General features: G+C 47.6%; 1 protein-coding gene across 5 annotated transcripts in view; it reads right to left on the reverse strand.

The window, feature by feature from the left end:
* The window catches only part of NRP2 (neuropilin 2), a 116497-nt gene that overhangs the window by 17168 nt on the left and 84704 nt on the right, over positions 1 to 14625 (reverse strand). For 2 of the 5 annotated variants that reach the window (XM_047082172.1, XM_047082171.1), the window contains exon 15: positions 13885 to 13905. In XM_047082172.1, coding sequence (XP_046938128.1) covers positions 13885 to 13905 — 21 coding nt within the window. Of the gene's footprint in view, positions 1 to 1107; positions 4696 to 13869; positions 13906 to 14625 lie in introns of those variants that run through there. The other 3 variants (XM_047082173.1, XM_047082174.1, XM_047082170.1) reach the window with 3 other exon arrangements.

Here is a 14625-nt window from a genome sequence, read left to right on the forward strand (position 1 = left end):
CCATCTGTACTAACAGAGTTTCCTGTAGGATCTGAAAACCAAAATCCTATTTCCTTTTAGCACCCCTTAGGTGTTACGGATGTAAAAAGTATTCCTTCCTGGATCTGGGTTTAGAGGGGAAAAGTAGGACTCTGGTGGAAATAGGCTCTCTGGACAGTCCCTTTTCTTAGAACATTTAAGGATGGTTCTTGGACCCCTGAGGAAGTCTCCTGGGCTGATGGAATGCTCTTAATACACCCCAGGAATAGGGGGTGGTGGAAAATCCTTCCCCAACTTCTTCTTGACCACCATTTCACTGCCACGTTGTACTGCCTACGTTTCCCTGCCAATCCCCCACTGATAGAAATATTTTATGTATTTGATATAACTAATCACTAATGACCCAAACGGAAGAACCAAAGAAAAATATGTGTCCACAAGATCTGGCTTTTGGCTTTTAGGGTAAGTTTCCCCAAGCCTCTCTCGAAGTTTTTATGGAATATTCCTTTTACAAACTGCTCTAGCTGGACAGTTCCAGGTACATAGTCATCGTATAATTATCTTCATTACTTGCTCCAAAATGAAGTCTGGAATATTTTGGAGCCTTGAACACGCCATAAGTTCCCATTTTGTCTGGGAAAGTGCTCCTAAAGAGATCAATGTCCCCATGGAAGAAATGATTTGGTAGGCGAGGGGCATCATGTCGCCGCTTCTTCTCCAAAGGAAGCTATCTGTCTCTGTAGAGCCAAGTACATGATTCAACTCCACTGGTCCCATTCCCCCCCGGGGCCCCATGAAAGGCAGAGTCCAATCTCCAGGGATTTGCCATCAAGAGAAATTTTGTGGAATCACACTGAGCAATTTAGCACTTAGCAACTTTTGCAAAATCCCACACCAATCATAAAAGTTGGCTCAGCTGCACAAATTGGATAAAACTCCTAACAAGCAGTAATAAAAATAAAAGAAGAAAAAACTGGCATCCAGCCTCAAGGAGAAAACCCATGTACCTCCCACAGCAATGCCCTGTAGCTCAGAAGGCAGTGGTCAAACTTTGGAAAACATCAATTTGTTCAAAGCCTACATTTCAACTTTGTTCTCATAGGCAAACAGGAAAAAAAAACCCAGATGTTTGTATAAAAATATCATCATTTTATTACATTCCACACAATACATTTTCAAATAGTTTCCAATGTCCACAAGTTATTTAGACACACAGGCAACTGAGCAATGCAAGAGATGTCACAGTTATAGGAAGAGGGATAAGAATAGGAAGTAAAAATCTTTAAGTTTTCTTGTTTTGTTGTTTTTCTTTGGTAATTATCGATTATTTAGGTGTTTGCTTGCCTGCTATTTTTAGTTTAAAGACAAGATCTTTTTAAAGATGGGGTATCAACGTCAGAAATATTACTGGATTTCCTATCCTATTCTGGCTTTAATCCCAAAACTGTGGGGTGAGGGAAAAGACAATTTCACTTTATTTTCAGGGTCCTGTTTTGTCAATGGCAATGCTATAATTTTTTTTTCTTTTTTCTGCCTTCACCAGCAATTAGGGGAGAGCAATTGTTAGAATAATATCAAGGAAGGGATTTTTTTTTTTTTTTTTAAAACCCCAGAGATAAGGGTTGCCCTCCTGGAGCTGTTAATATGAAACCTCTACTAAGGCAAAAACTTTACCAGCCCGAGCTAGACCTTCAATTCTTCATTCATTCATTCATTCATTCATTTATATTTTAGTAGTTGCTATCACCTTTTTGTCTTCTGAGAAGCAACTCTAAACACATGCATGCATGCATTCACCTGTCCAGTCTATTTTTCTTAGAAGAGAGTGATCCTTCCCTCCCTCCATGAAATACAGAATTTTGCTTTCTAAAGCTGCAAAGCATGATTTTATAGAACAGCTGCCCTTTTAGCATAGTACCTAGATAATACTATGAAAGTTGCTGGGCCAGAGGAAGAGAGAGAGAGAGAGAAAGAGAGAGAAGGAGAAAGTGTGACATCCCCAGCTGAAGTTCATCGTGGGATTCACAAAGATTTGAGCAGTCTCATATTCTCAACTATGGCATGTACATAAAGATGATGCCACATGGGGCACCAGATAAAGACACAGCAAATGCACAAAGTTGTTGTCATCTTCTTGTAAAGAAGGGAAATCCTCAAGGGTAGATAGTAAGTAACTCAGACAGTTGATACACTGGCTGGATTTTCCAGGTGTAATTTCCTGACACCATACCTCCACGGGGTGCCTACGGGGATGTCAATCATTTCGAGGGAATGCCTGGCCCCAAATGCACAGCTGGATGTGGACACCTGAGATAAAAAGCCCGTAGTGACTGCCATGGAATTCATCACACGGTATGTTGGGCTTGTGCCCCTCCTCCCTCTCGCAGCTTTGTTTTCCATCTTCAGCTGGGGTAGGACACTTGAAATCTCAAGGTAGCTCATGCTCTAGCCTTTCATCTTTTCTTTTCTTGGCAGAGCTTCTGTGGTTGAGCCAGAGTAGCTCTTTGAAATAGAATAAGAGTGGGAGAGCACCTTTCTTTCAGAAGGATGAAACAAACCAGATGCGAAAGTGAGCGTGTGTTGGAGGGACCTGCGAATATATTCTGAAAGAATGCTAAAAGTCTCTCTCTCCCAAGCAGCCAAAAAAAAAAAAAATTAATATTTTGTTCTCAGAAGGTACCTGGAGGCTTTCAGCCCAGGCAACCATCTTTGGAGAGAATCTCACACTTCCCTGGTGGATTCCTAGCAGGAAGCGGAGAAATCAACACCCCCAAGGCTGAGCCCCAAGTCACTGAGCGTCTCGTTAAAATATGCATTTTCTATCAATGAAATTGACTTCATTATTGAATCTATCCTTTGTACAATATCATTAGGCAATTTATCTCTAACATCCCTCTCCCTGCGTTGCTTAGAGAGGACACACGGGCAGCAACAGATTTATCTTCATTATACCCTCTCCTGATGCAGCAACATCTGGAAATGCCAGGCCAGCCTAAGAAGGTGTATTTGCCAGATGCTACGAATGCTTTAAGGGGTAGCATTTTAAGGGTTGGCAGTTGACATTTAAAAAAAATGGTTACTTCTGAATATCCTCAGAATATTTAAATAAGTCAGGTGAACAGTCTTATGTTTTAGTGGCTATAGATTCAGGCACACATTAACACCACGAAAGGAAAGCAAACGATCCCTTCCCCCCATATTTTACAAATGCTATTACAATGACCAATAGAATACCAAAGATTACAATTTTTAAGCTTCTTACTCAACTCCATCCCAAGTCGGGCACAGTAAACCCCCCAAGTGAGGAGACTTTGAAAAGACCACATTCAGTCCTCCCTGCTCCTGCCTTCTCTCCTCCACCTCTCGCTCCCACCTTAAACAGGCTACTGCTTTTCCTAAGCCAGTCTCAGACTTGTTATGCTTTATGACGTATTCCAAGATTGGACTTAACTGATAAAAGCCACACATTCATTATGAGCTTTCCTTTCATAAGGCAACACGAGACAGATTTGCTTCAGGGCTGGAAGTAGAGATGATTCTGCACGCGCCCAATGGCTGCCATCTTGCTACTTCCAAGACTCCAGGAGACATGACAAGGGGTCATGTCTGAGTGCGCTGGGGGAACTTTCCTCTTGGGTCAGGTGGATCGGGAATGGGATAGGGATGGGAGGGGCCACATTTCATTTCATGCGGCCTCGAGTTTTTTTAGGTACCTGGAGAGGACAGTGGTAGCCAACAGAAACCCAGCCAGAGCTAGATAAGGCAACAAAAAGCTTCAATCTCTTCTCCAAGTAAACAAAACTAGTACAGCATATTATTTTTTTTTTTGGAGAATGTACCCCCGGAGAAGTAACACAAGGGTTAAAGGGGGTCCTCTCTGAACACACCCACACACACTACCCCCCACCCCCACAATGAACCAGTCTCTCTCTCACGTCCACACACACACACATACACACACAGAGCGATTCACACGCACATGTATATACTATGTACAAACACACAGATCCAGGTTTCCTCTCCAGTCTCCTGGCACACTGCCCACCGGGAGGAGGTATGGGATAAGGCAAGGGGAAGAAACAGGGAACCAGTCTCTGAAAGAAAACCAGCTGAGCCTTCAGTTGTGAAGTGCTGAGGGGCGTATCTCTTCTCATATTCCAAGATGCAGCATTAGAGGTGGGGGTGGTTGGTTTGGAATCAACAAAGGATAAAAACAAACCAAGAGAGAGAGAACCCAAGGACAATGGTCAGGATGAATAAAAGCACACAGGGTTTGGGCCCCCAGAGAGAGAGAGAGAGAGAGAGAGAGGAGAGACAGACAGAGATGTCTTGAGAGTCCACACAGAGACTAGGCGAGGAGAAAAAAGTGCAAAATCGAGGCAACGTGTTGGTAGTCTTTCTCGTTTGTTTTGGGTGCCGTCCTTGGCTTCGGCCCTCAGCAGTGCGAGCCGCGGTCTTGCTCTAGTTTAATGGTTAGGGTGGGCTCCACCGCCAGAGGGGCCCCGTTGGTGTAGTGGGAGGTTTTGTAGGTGATGGAGTGATCGGTCTTCTTGGCCGCATAGCGGAACCGGTGGTAGTGGAGCACCAGGGCCAGCGCGACGGAGACGAGCACCAGCACGGCGCCCCCGGCGGCCATTACGTAATACCAGTAGGCTGGGATGGGCTGCACGGGCACCGTGTCCACTGTGGGCTCGGTCCCTGGTAGGAGGGTGCCCCCTGGTGGAGAGACACAGAAGAGTGTTGCTAGGCTGAGAGCATGCAGACTACTCCAAAAATTAATTAAAAAAAAAAAAAGAAAAAGGAAAACACATACATGCTTTGGAGCGGATAGGGAAGGGGCAGGGGAATAAGACGGTACTGAGTACTTCGCTCGTGACAAGCACTGTTAAACGACTGACATCATTTCCTACTCGCAACCTGATGAGATAGGCACTGTCGGACCCATTTCACAGATGGAGGTCTAAACAGAGGCTCAGAGAGGCTAAGTGACGGGGGTTATACAGCAAGTGATGGTAAATATGGGATTCAACCAAGAGCTGTATGATTACAAGGCTCTTTCCTTCTTTCTGTTAAACCGCAGTTACCCTACCGTAGACAGAAGCGTCATAATTCACACGCGTACGGACACTCACGGATGCGCACAAGCAAGTAAATGATGCTGGAACGACTTCCGGGATTCCGGCAGGCTGATTCTCGGAAGGGGTGGAAATAGAGTATTTGGTCCGGTTGGCCAGCATTCGTAAACAAATGTATTAATTAGGCTGGCTAGACTTAAAGGTGAATTCCACCTTGGCTTGCCAAGGCTTCCATGCCCATCGAAATCAGCCTGGTCTTGTCTAAACAGGCCAGTTATCACTGTCAAGCCATGACTAACGCATCTTCATTTTTTTTTTTTTAATTGGATGGAGGATTTTGAAAGCTGATTGGAAAGACGTTGCAACAGAAAAAAAAAATGTGGGCACACACGATACGGGTATGTTAAGAGAGAGAGTGAGTAAGTGAGAGCCAAGGGAGGGAGATCATTCTTAATCTCAGAAAAGACAGAGGAGGGAAAGAGAAGCTAGCGGAGGATTTCGAAGGCAACCACATTCGCTGGCCAGCCTCTGGTTGCCATGGAGACGATACAGCAGATTTAAGCCCAGGGAAACTCTGGGGAAAGACTGGCCAGAGTCCCACTTGATGCAAAACAGTGCTACAACTTGATTCTCCCGAAGATTTACATCAGATGAGAATCTGGCCCAGAATGGGACTAGGAGCTTTGGAGCTTGCCCAAACCAGACATGATCTTTACTTCTGAAAAATGATGTATGCTTAACCTATGGAAGCTTCCATCCCTAGCTGCTTCCATCAAGTGGTGGTGGCCAGAAAGACCCATCCTCTCTGTCCCTGGGATCCCCCAGGGGGACGCACGGCTGGGAGGGGCCGCTGCCTTCTTCATCCATCCTTGGTCCTACACTGTGGGTGTATCTCTACTCAAGATGCAGCCAGGGTGCATTTAGATTTTCATGCCCCCCCCCCACGAGGCTTGGAGACCCTCAAGTAGAAGAAGTCCCTCTCCTGTTGATGTCTCCCTCAGGGGTTGGACAAAGAAAGCGCTCCACAAATGCTCTTGACTGAAGGGCTTCTGAGGTGAAGCCTCCTATCTGTGGGTCAGTGTTGGCCAACTCCTCAGCCTGAACACCACAACGCCTCTCTTTGATTTGGGGGAGTAGCTGGGGGGTGGTCAGACCTTCTGATGTGTCTCAGAAGTGGAAGCAAAATGAGAGCATTTTGCTGGAACTATCTTCTAGAGCCTGTCCACCTGCCCAGCCTTTAATCACTGGTTCCTCTAGTTTTAGGGATCCCCTTCTGCTAAAGTGCAGGGTTTGTTGGTGCCTCTCAGGCCACCAGGAGGGTGCAGTATCGGAAGAGCTTTGACAAGGATGTGTCACACAGCATATACACTGGCAGCCACGTCCAGAGCCCCACTGTCCCCATTCTACCTCGTCCCCTTCGTTATCACCTCCTCTATTTTCCTTTATTCCCAAATCACTTCTGTCTTTTAATAATTTCATTTCTGTAGCTGAGAAAGCTCTTTATCTCCCTCTCCCCCTTCTGCCTCCCCTCCCTTTCCCTCTCTCTCTCTCTCTGTCAATCTTTGTGACCATATTGAAAATTACGCGTAGAAATGGAAAGAGAAAGCAAGGCGCTGAAAACAGCTCCTTGAAAATGGCCAGCTTTTGAGTCACCGTGAACTGGTGGCAACTCATTATTCAGGTCACTAAGAGTATCTGCTGCCTGGCAACCACCCTGCCGTTGGATTTTCATGTGGGCTCAGAAGAATGCACGAGAAACAACAAAGTGCATGGGGACGGGCTGAAGTTCCCCAGTGCCAACCCCCTCTTCCCAAAGGGCATCCTTGGGTTTGCTTCTGATTTCGATTTGGTGCCATAGTGAGAGCCCTCCTCTAATGAGAAGAAAGGAAGGTGATACATCCACAGGGATTCACTCCCCACCCGAAGCACCTGATCATACACCACAAAGGGAGCAGCACAAATTTTTGTCAAGCCAAAAATGGTCACAACTGCTCACATTCCCTCCAAACCACATAGTTTCAGTTCAAAGGCTTGCTTTCCTTCAGTCAAAATGCTGGTTTTCAACATTAAATAACCACCCCCCCCCCGCCCCAGGGCTCAGAGTGCTAGGGCTGGGCCTCAGTGCTACTTCTGAAGTGTTTCTTGTGATAGAGACAACATTGGGCCACGGCGGGGAGGATGTCAGGGCCCACAAGAAGGGGAGATCGCAATACACGGGTTACACGTTCAGAGTCACAGCGAGACCCCTGGTCTCAGAGTTCTGTTCCGCTTTGGAAGACACACTCCACTTTAGGTATGAGACCCTTTCCCCTTTCCTACCAGTGCTCCCCTCCCCCAAGTTATCAACATGAAGAAAATTTTCGTGACAAAAGCCATCTTATGGACAGTGATGGACAGTACGTCAGCTCCTTAAACATTTTCCTTGGACATTTGTTTTGAGAAATGAGGAAGCATGCTATGTGAGTTTGTGCTTTTAATATGAAGGGAGTTAGAAAAGAGAGGATCCACCTACCAATTCTTCTCTCCTCCCCCCACAGGCAATTTTGGGTGACGCACAGTTGGGGCCAGAGTTTCTCGGGACAGTCTCCAGCTAAAGAGACTTAACTCCCACAGACAGGTGGATTGCTGGTTTGGAATCTGGCTTTGTGGCAGCCTTCAGGGGCTCTATACTAAGGCTATATACTATGCCAGACAGAGAAAAGAAAGGTGATAGATCAACAGGGGTTACATGCCCTTCCAAAGAGCCTTCCCAGACAATAGCAGCAATCCAATGGATGTCAGAGGGATGGATGGATGGATGGATGGATGAACAAATGGATGGGAGAATGTATTTGAAACAACATCCAGATTCCCCGGAAAACATTAACGACCCACTGGTACTTCACATAACAGTTATTCTTGGTGCTAGCAACTTTGCTGGCTCGTCTTGTGCCTCTTAGGTGAAGTTGCACAAAAGGTACCCCCCTCAGATAGATGTCACCTACACCAGGTGCCCAGGTTTGTGAGTGCCTCTATTTTGGCCCCGCTTATCCCCTCAGTCATATGGGGTGGCTGGGCCATTGCTTTGTAACAAAGGAGCCTGGGCTGGTTCCCCGATATGGGAGAAAGAGGGTGGGTAAGACCTCAGCCTTGTCTAGAGCTAGCAATGTGCTGGACTGGAATGTTCCTTTTGATTGCAGTAACGTCTATCACTTATTCACATCCCTCCCCCCCCTTTTTTTTACCCAATTGGAAAATGCCTTCAACTCTTGAACTATTTTTCTTTAATTACCATCCTCTAATTCTCCACAAAGTTTTCTCATTGTGTGAGATAATGAGAAACAAATATTTAAATAGTCAATAATTTCAAGTGTATTTGCAAGGTTGAGCAGGCTTCCATCTGTAAAAGTTCTGGGCCCCCTGGAGAAAGGGGCAATGCAAAGGTGTAAGAATTTGAATTCTGGCAAACCATAAATTCTAAGAAGCCATGCATAAGAGGAGACTGAGGGAAAAGAAGACACCCAGGTAGTGCTCCTTCCATTCCTCTCATGCACACAGGGTCACTGAATTAATAAACCCCTGGGAAATGTGGCCATAACAACAGCTACAACGAGCGGTCACTTTCCATGGGAAGGATATAGGGCGACAGGCTTCGCACGAATCACCCTGTTTGCTCCTCGTGACCCTCGGACGGGAGACCCGAGAATCTGAGAGGATGAGTGATAAAACCAGGAGGAACATCGAGGAAGAGGGCAGCGCAGCACAGAGCAAAACCCTAGCGATGGCTTGGAGCCCTCAGGAAGCTCATGCCGTTGGAAAGTAGCAGCGTCAGGACCAGAAGCACGTGCACCCAATCCCCAGCCTGTGCCAGGGCCCGGGGTCGGATGACCGCTCTGGCCCGCTGCCCAGTTTTGTCCATTCTGGAACACAGCCACCCTCCTCACATATTGCTTACGGCTGCTTCTGTGCTACAGCGGCAGAGCTGAGTATTTGCAACCCAGAGTCTTATAGAGCCCGACACGCTCTCTGTCCTTTTCCAGAAGAAGTGTGCAGACCCAAGCTGGGATGGGACAGGAAGTCACCCTCTCTCTTTCTGCCTCCAGCCTCCGTCTGAACCTGTCTGAGGACCATCCTGGTCAAGTTCTCGCTGAACCACTGTATAGAGAAAGCACGTCCTACAGCCAAGTTTACCCTATGTCCTCTGGACCTGGAGGAGTCACCCAGGTTTCCAAAAGAAATGCTCTGAAAGACCCCGGTGCCGGGCGGGCCATCTCTCCCAGAGGAAGGGATCAAGGCTCGCTGCAAGTAAGAGGTGGCCTTGCTGTGGGGAGACTTGGCCTGTCGGCCGCGTCCTAGCTGCACAGCTTGGAAATGAGGTGCAGGCGAAGGAGTATTTCAGACAAAAAGGCTTGTTGAATTTGTGAGATTAGACAAACAAACGAAAAAGGTTGGCGCCTCTGGAGAAGTTTACGAAAGACAGTAGACGAATGCGGCCACGTCCCCTGGCCTGTTCGGAAGAAGACTGTAAAAGTACAACGTCTCCCTGAGAAATGACTCTTTAGTTGGCCTTACAAGCAGTGTCCAGAGGGGCCTTGGAAGGGTGCCACTAGGCTCGCAGAAGCTGCACTGATCCCCCACATCTATCCCAAATGCCTCTGAATTCAGAGCTGTGGCTGGCTGGAGTTTCGGACACTTCTCTCTGGTGGCACTCTCTTCCCGGAGAGAGGAGGCGTCGGTGAAAAAAATGTCCTTCTCCCCTTAGGGAAACTGACGTTGGCAGCTGTTTAGATGAATGGCGAGCTTGCGAGGAGGGGCGCGTCGGGCCTCTGTGACGGGGGGGGGGGGGGGGGGGGGAGGCAGCTTGCACAAGCAAACCTCACAAAGAATGCCTCAGTGTCCCCTTAGGCAAGCTGTGGCAGCCAAGCAGTTATGCGGTTTACGCACATCTGATCTCCATGCTTCCTCGCTCAGCAACACCTAGCCTCAATCTGGCAGCTGGAGACGTAAGGGGAGGGGGGCCAAGGAGAAGGAATCGCACACCACAGCCGCCTTTCCGGAACCCTGGCAGGGCGTAGGAATGCTTCTCTGCCTTTCAGCCACGTAACCCTCACCGCCTCTTGGAAGTGCTTCTAGGAGAGAAGAGCTCAAGGGGAAGCCAAGGAGAGAGGGCACTGGGGGGGGGGCAACCCCAGGTCCTGCGCCCTGGGATGGGGGGACGCTGCACTGATGGGCAATGCCTCTGGGAGACGGCCAGTGGGGAATAAGGGGGGGGGGGATAAAAAGGGAGAGGGGGTGGGAACTGGTCCAAATTGGTTTGGACCAGCTGGCACCAAACAAACAGAACTTAAAACGTGAGGCGCACCCCGGCCAGCTCTGTCACTACCTGGGAATGGGTCTCTCTTAAGACTGCTCCCCTCTGTGCCCAGGAGACTGACTGAGATGTTCACTTTCTCCTGGTGTAATTGAGCAGAGCTGCAGAAAGTGAACTCTGAGCGAGACCCACGGCTCTCAGAACTGGTCTGAGAGCCCAAGCTCACAGCTGTTAGTTAGCAAGAGACACTGATGTCCCTTTTAGCATCCATCAGTGGCAGACCCAGTGCTTCTGAATGCTTTACTGTAACAACCACCTTCCCTGAGAGCCCCCGTGCCTGGGATTTCCACGGGCCTCTAATGGGTAGGGTACCAGACCCGGTGTCCCTGCTCCTGCGTTGTTCAAAGTCCTCAGCCTCTAACATGAACAAAACCTCTTGCATCTACTGTGAGCTCCTAAAAATAACTACTTGGTCAACAGCTACAGAGCTCTGATCATGCGCCCTCCACATTTTTACTGGCTTCTTTATTATTCTTTTTTCTTTTATGGAAAAAAGAAAGTATTGGTTAAGGGGAAATAATCCATCACCTTAATTATACCACTTTTCGGGTTTTTTTTTTGTCCTTTTCCTTTGTACGGGTTTTCATTTGTTAAAGCTCACGTTCTAGAAAAAGATACATGACGGCACTGTGCTTATAGCCGATGCTTAAAAAAAAAAAAGAAAGAAAGAAAAAAAAATGCACACCCACCCGGGCTACATTGTTTAAGACGTGACTCATAACAACAACAACAAAAGTCTTTTTACAAATCACATGACAACACAGCTTATTCACGTTCTCTTTTCCTTGTTCCTTCCCTCTATGGCTTGTTTCTCTTCATTACTGACTCACACCCTGGTTTACAATCAAAGTATACACACGAAGCAGAAAACATAAGGTGATTGGAATAAAAAAAATGTTTCATGGCGAGAAATGAGTAAGAGGCAGAAAAATGAAAGACACTTGCCAATATAACAGATCAAGAGTACCTAACAAGACCCAGCCCAGAGGCCACTTCTATTTCATTTCCTTAAAGATTGACCTAGTCCACGCTGGGCTCTCCCAAAGAATGAGATTGCGTCTGTCACATGGTTAATTTATAATGGAAAAGAAAAATAACCCAGATTCAAAAAAAAAAAAAAAAACAAAAAAAACAACCACACTAACAATGTAACCATCTATGGTTATTAGCTTTGAACCACCAACTCTCTGCATCCTGCCTGCCCAAACCTGAGTTCTCTTTGTTCCCCTTTTTGAGAGAAAAGGCCAATTTAATCCCAGGACACCCAGGCTCCCACCAGGGCCAGCGGTGCCCTGACCAGGAGAGGAGCAGTGCACCAGTCACCAGGTTAGGCAGGGCAGATGGTCCTCCTTCCTTTAGCCACTGGAAGGCTTTGCTTGAGTCAAAACACAGATTGCATGCTGAGGCCAGAGGGGTCTCGGCCCAAAAGAAGACTGGTCCTGGGTTCATCCGGCTACCGACTCTGAGTGCCATGTACAGCTTGACAATGTGATAGAAACTGTCCATGTTCAGTTTCAATCCTGCTCTTGACTCTATGTTCCTTGGCCCAGTCTCTGCCCCCCAAGACTCGGCTTCCTTCTTCCAAAGTGCTCGTTACCTCCAGAGACAACAGTCATGGGCCAATGCACACCCCCCGTGAGCTGCTTTTGCTTAACGCCCCAGATCAGCCCATCGTGAGAGCGCTGGAGACGCTTACCTTCAAGTCACTAAGCCCTGTGTTTATTTTGGCTAAATGAGCACTGCGGCTCCGATGATATTTTATTTATATATTTTTTACAAGAGAACATGACTGGACTGTAAAGCCTCACGGTAAACACAACCTCAAGGAAGCACATGTGCCCCGGTTTGTTTATTCTCTTACAGAAGCAGAGCACTTAGCCCCCGTGCTTGTCAGTCATGGACCCAGACACGCGTGCTCACTCACAACCATGTCTGTGGTCATAGCTGCAAGCCTTCAGCCAGCCTTCCCGGGAGCTTTGAGTCTTAATCAGCAGGTTTCACTTCCCCAACGTAAACATTACCTTGGGTCCTAGAGGTTAGAGCTTGAATTCAACTGTGATCCAAGTGATTCAGTTCGGATCTCAGCTTCCCTCCCAATGCTCAGATCCGCATTAGCATAAATCTCACGCCCAGAGAGCACCAACATGCACACGAATACTCTCCACCCTTTACAATGTGCAGCGGGGAGCGGGATGCCGTTCGGGAGGCAAGGAAGGGCGAGAGAGAAAGAAATTGTATTCTGTGTCCGTCTGTCATTCTCTGTTCTGCCGCTTTCTTCCCCACCTATTTGCTTAGAGGGTGAGGAGCGGAAAATGAGGCCAGATGATTTGGAGGCAACGGCGCATCTAGGTGGCAAACCGGGAATTCATCTCTTTCTAGCCAGGAGCTGGACAGATTCATGAGAGCGAAGGTAACGAGTCTAGACTTCAGATGTGAAAATGACTTCCCTTACCGCTGGAACGCTGTCACCTCTGGGGTTAAGGCCAGCCAGTGCAAACAGGGCACAGGAAGCCTCACAACTGTTTGCATAAACCAGGGTATGAAAAACCCCTGTCCTCGGGTGAGGGCGAGTGTCTGAATGAGCTTTGCCGCCCCGGCCAACAGAAAGGAAGAACTTAGGAGTGGCTTCTAAACACTCAGCATGGGGACCGTGGGCGGAAACGTGATCGGTGCGAACTCACTGGAGCACAAGAAGGGCAGAGTGTGGGACCCACTGCACCCCCACAGGACAGGCGTATACCACCACCCAGGCTCTGAGGGTACGGCCATCATCCCCAGTTCTCCTCTCTTTACTGTGCTCTCTCCTTTAGTAGGGAGAAAATGGCCTGTGCTGTGTTTCGGTCCCCTATTTCAATGCTCTAACTCCAGTCAGCGTATGTGCCTCCATCTTCCCTTTACCAGACACCAGCTCCAGAATTCTGCACCTTTTTCCCCCTTAGGATTATCCTTCCTTGTGTCTTTTCCCTAACTTTCTGCCCTCCTAAAGTGGCCTGCCACTGTACCTCCCTGAGGTTCATTGAAACCACTGCCTTGGTGCCCTGCAGCTGGAAAGAAACCATCTTCAGGCGAAAATAAATCATTGCCACCCCATTTCACTTTTAATTTACTACTGATTTTTTTTGTTGTTGTTGTTCACTCTCCCCCACAGCCTCTCCTTTCTCACCACTCATGCATTTTCAGCCTCATTGCTCCCCGTTGGACAATGCAAGGCTGAAAGGTTTATCTGTAACCTATTTGTCTCTATTATAGGTTTCTAAACTTTAATTAAACAGGAGACAGTGAAGATCTCAATCCTCTTTCCTGGAAGCTACAGGTGTGGTTGGTGCCATCTAGTGGCGGGAAGGTGTGGTGTCTCTTTTCTCGTGTGAGCTTTGTCAAATTTGGAGGTTTCTTCCCCATACCAAATTCACATCACATGGGGGGAAGAAAAAGACATGCAAAAAAAAAAAACGTATTTTTTTTTACCTTTAAAATTCTCACCTGCAAAAGCCGATATGGGTTCTGGGGGAAAAAAAAGAAAAAATATTGAGTTAGACAAGGGGAAGAAACAATCGGGCAGGTAGAGGGTATGATGTAGATGACTTCCAATAATTTTTTTGGTAATACCCCATGGAAAGTGTCCTGTGTCCTCCTCATGCTCTAGACTGTGTCTAACATATCAGTATCATGGGGGCTGGGTGGGTGGGGAGAGATTCCCAGAGTTGCTTTGGAACAAAAAGTCCTTTATAGAGCAATGGGTCCCCAAAGCATTGTAATCAGTCACTTACCACTGATTACTTTCTCAGAGCCTGGATTATGCTTAGATGCCCAGGCCCGAGAGCTGCCTGAAGGGACTGGGGTGGTTCCAGGCGCTCCTGACATCATCAGGCACATACACATCTGGGACCCACGTGCCAAGAAAAGCACTCGGTGAGTGATTACAGTTACTCTGCCAAGTAAAAGCAGGTCTGTTCCTTCTGGGGATTCCCTCTTGTTTTGGAAATGCCCATGGCTCTCATGGGAGATGGTCAGGATGCCCCTGGGGTGGCCTGGGTAAAATGTGTGCATCTTCCTTGGGCTGGTCGCTCAGCACTTCTGTCCAAAGGGACACTCATGGTGTCCTTCTTGTGCTGGTCACCTGGCATGTGATGTTTAATCTTACAACTCTGGGATCTTGGGCACTGAAGGCATCAGCTTCAAAGCAAACTCTAAAATCTTACTTCACCTGCCACAGTTTGCCCT

This window comes from Lynx rufus, unplaced genomic scaffold, assembly GCF_022079265.1.
Source record: "Lynx rufus isolate CCGP_SWC_20201006 ecotype Redwood Valley unplaced genomic scaffold, mLynRuf1.p SCAF_2, whole genome shotgun sequence".
Taxonomy (NCBI): domain Eukaryota; kingdom Metazoa; phylum Chordata; class Mammalia; order Carnivora; family Felidae; genus Lynx; species Lynx rufus.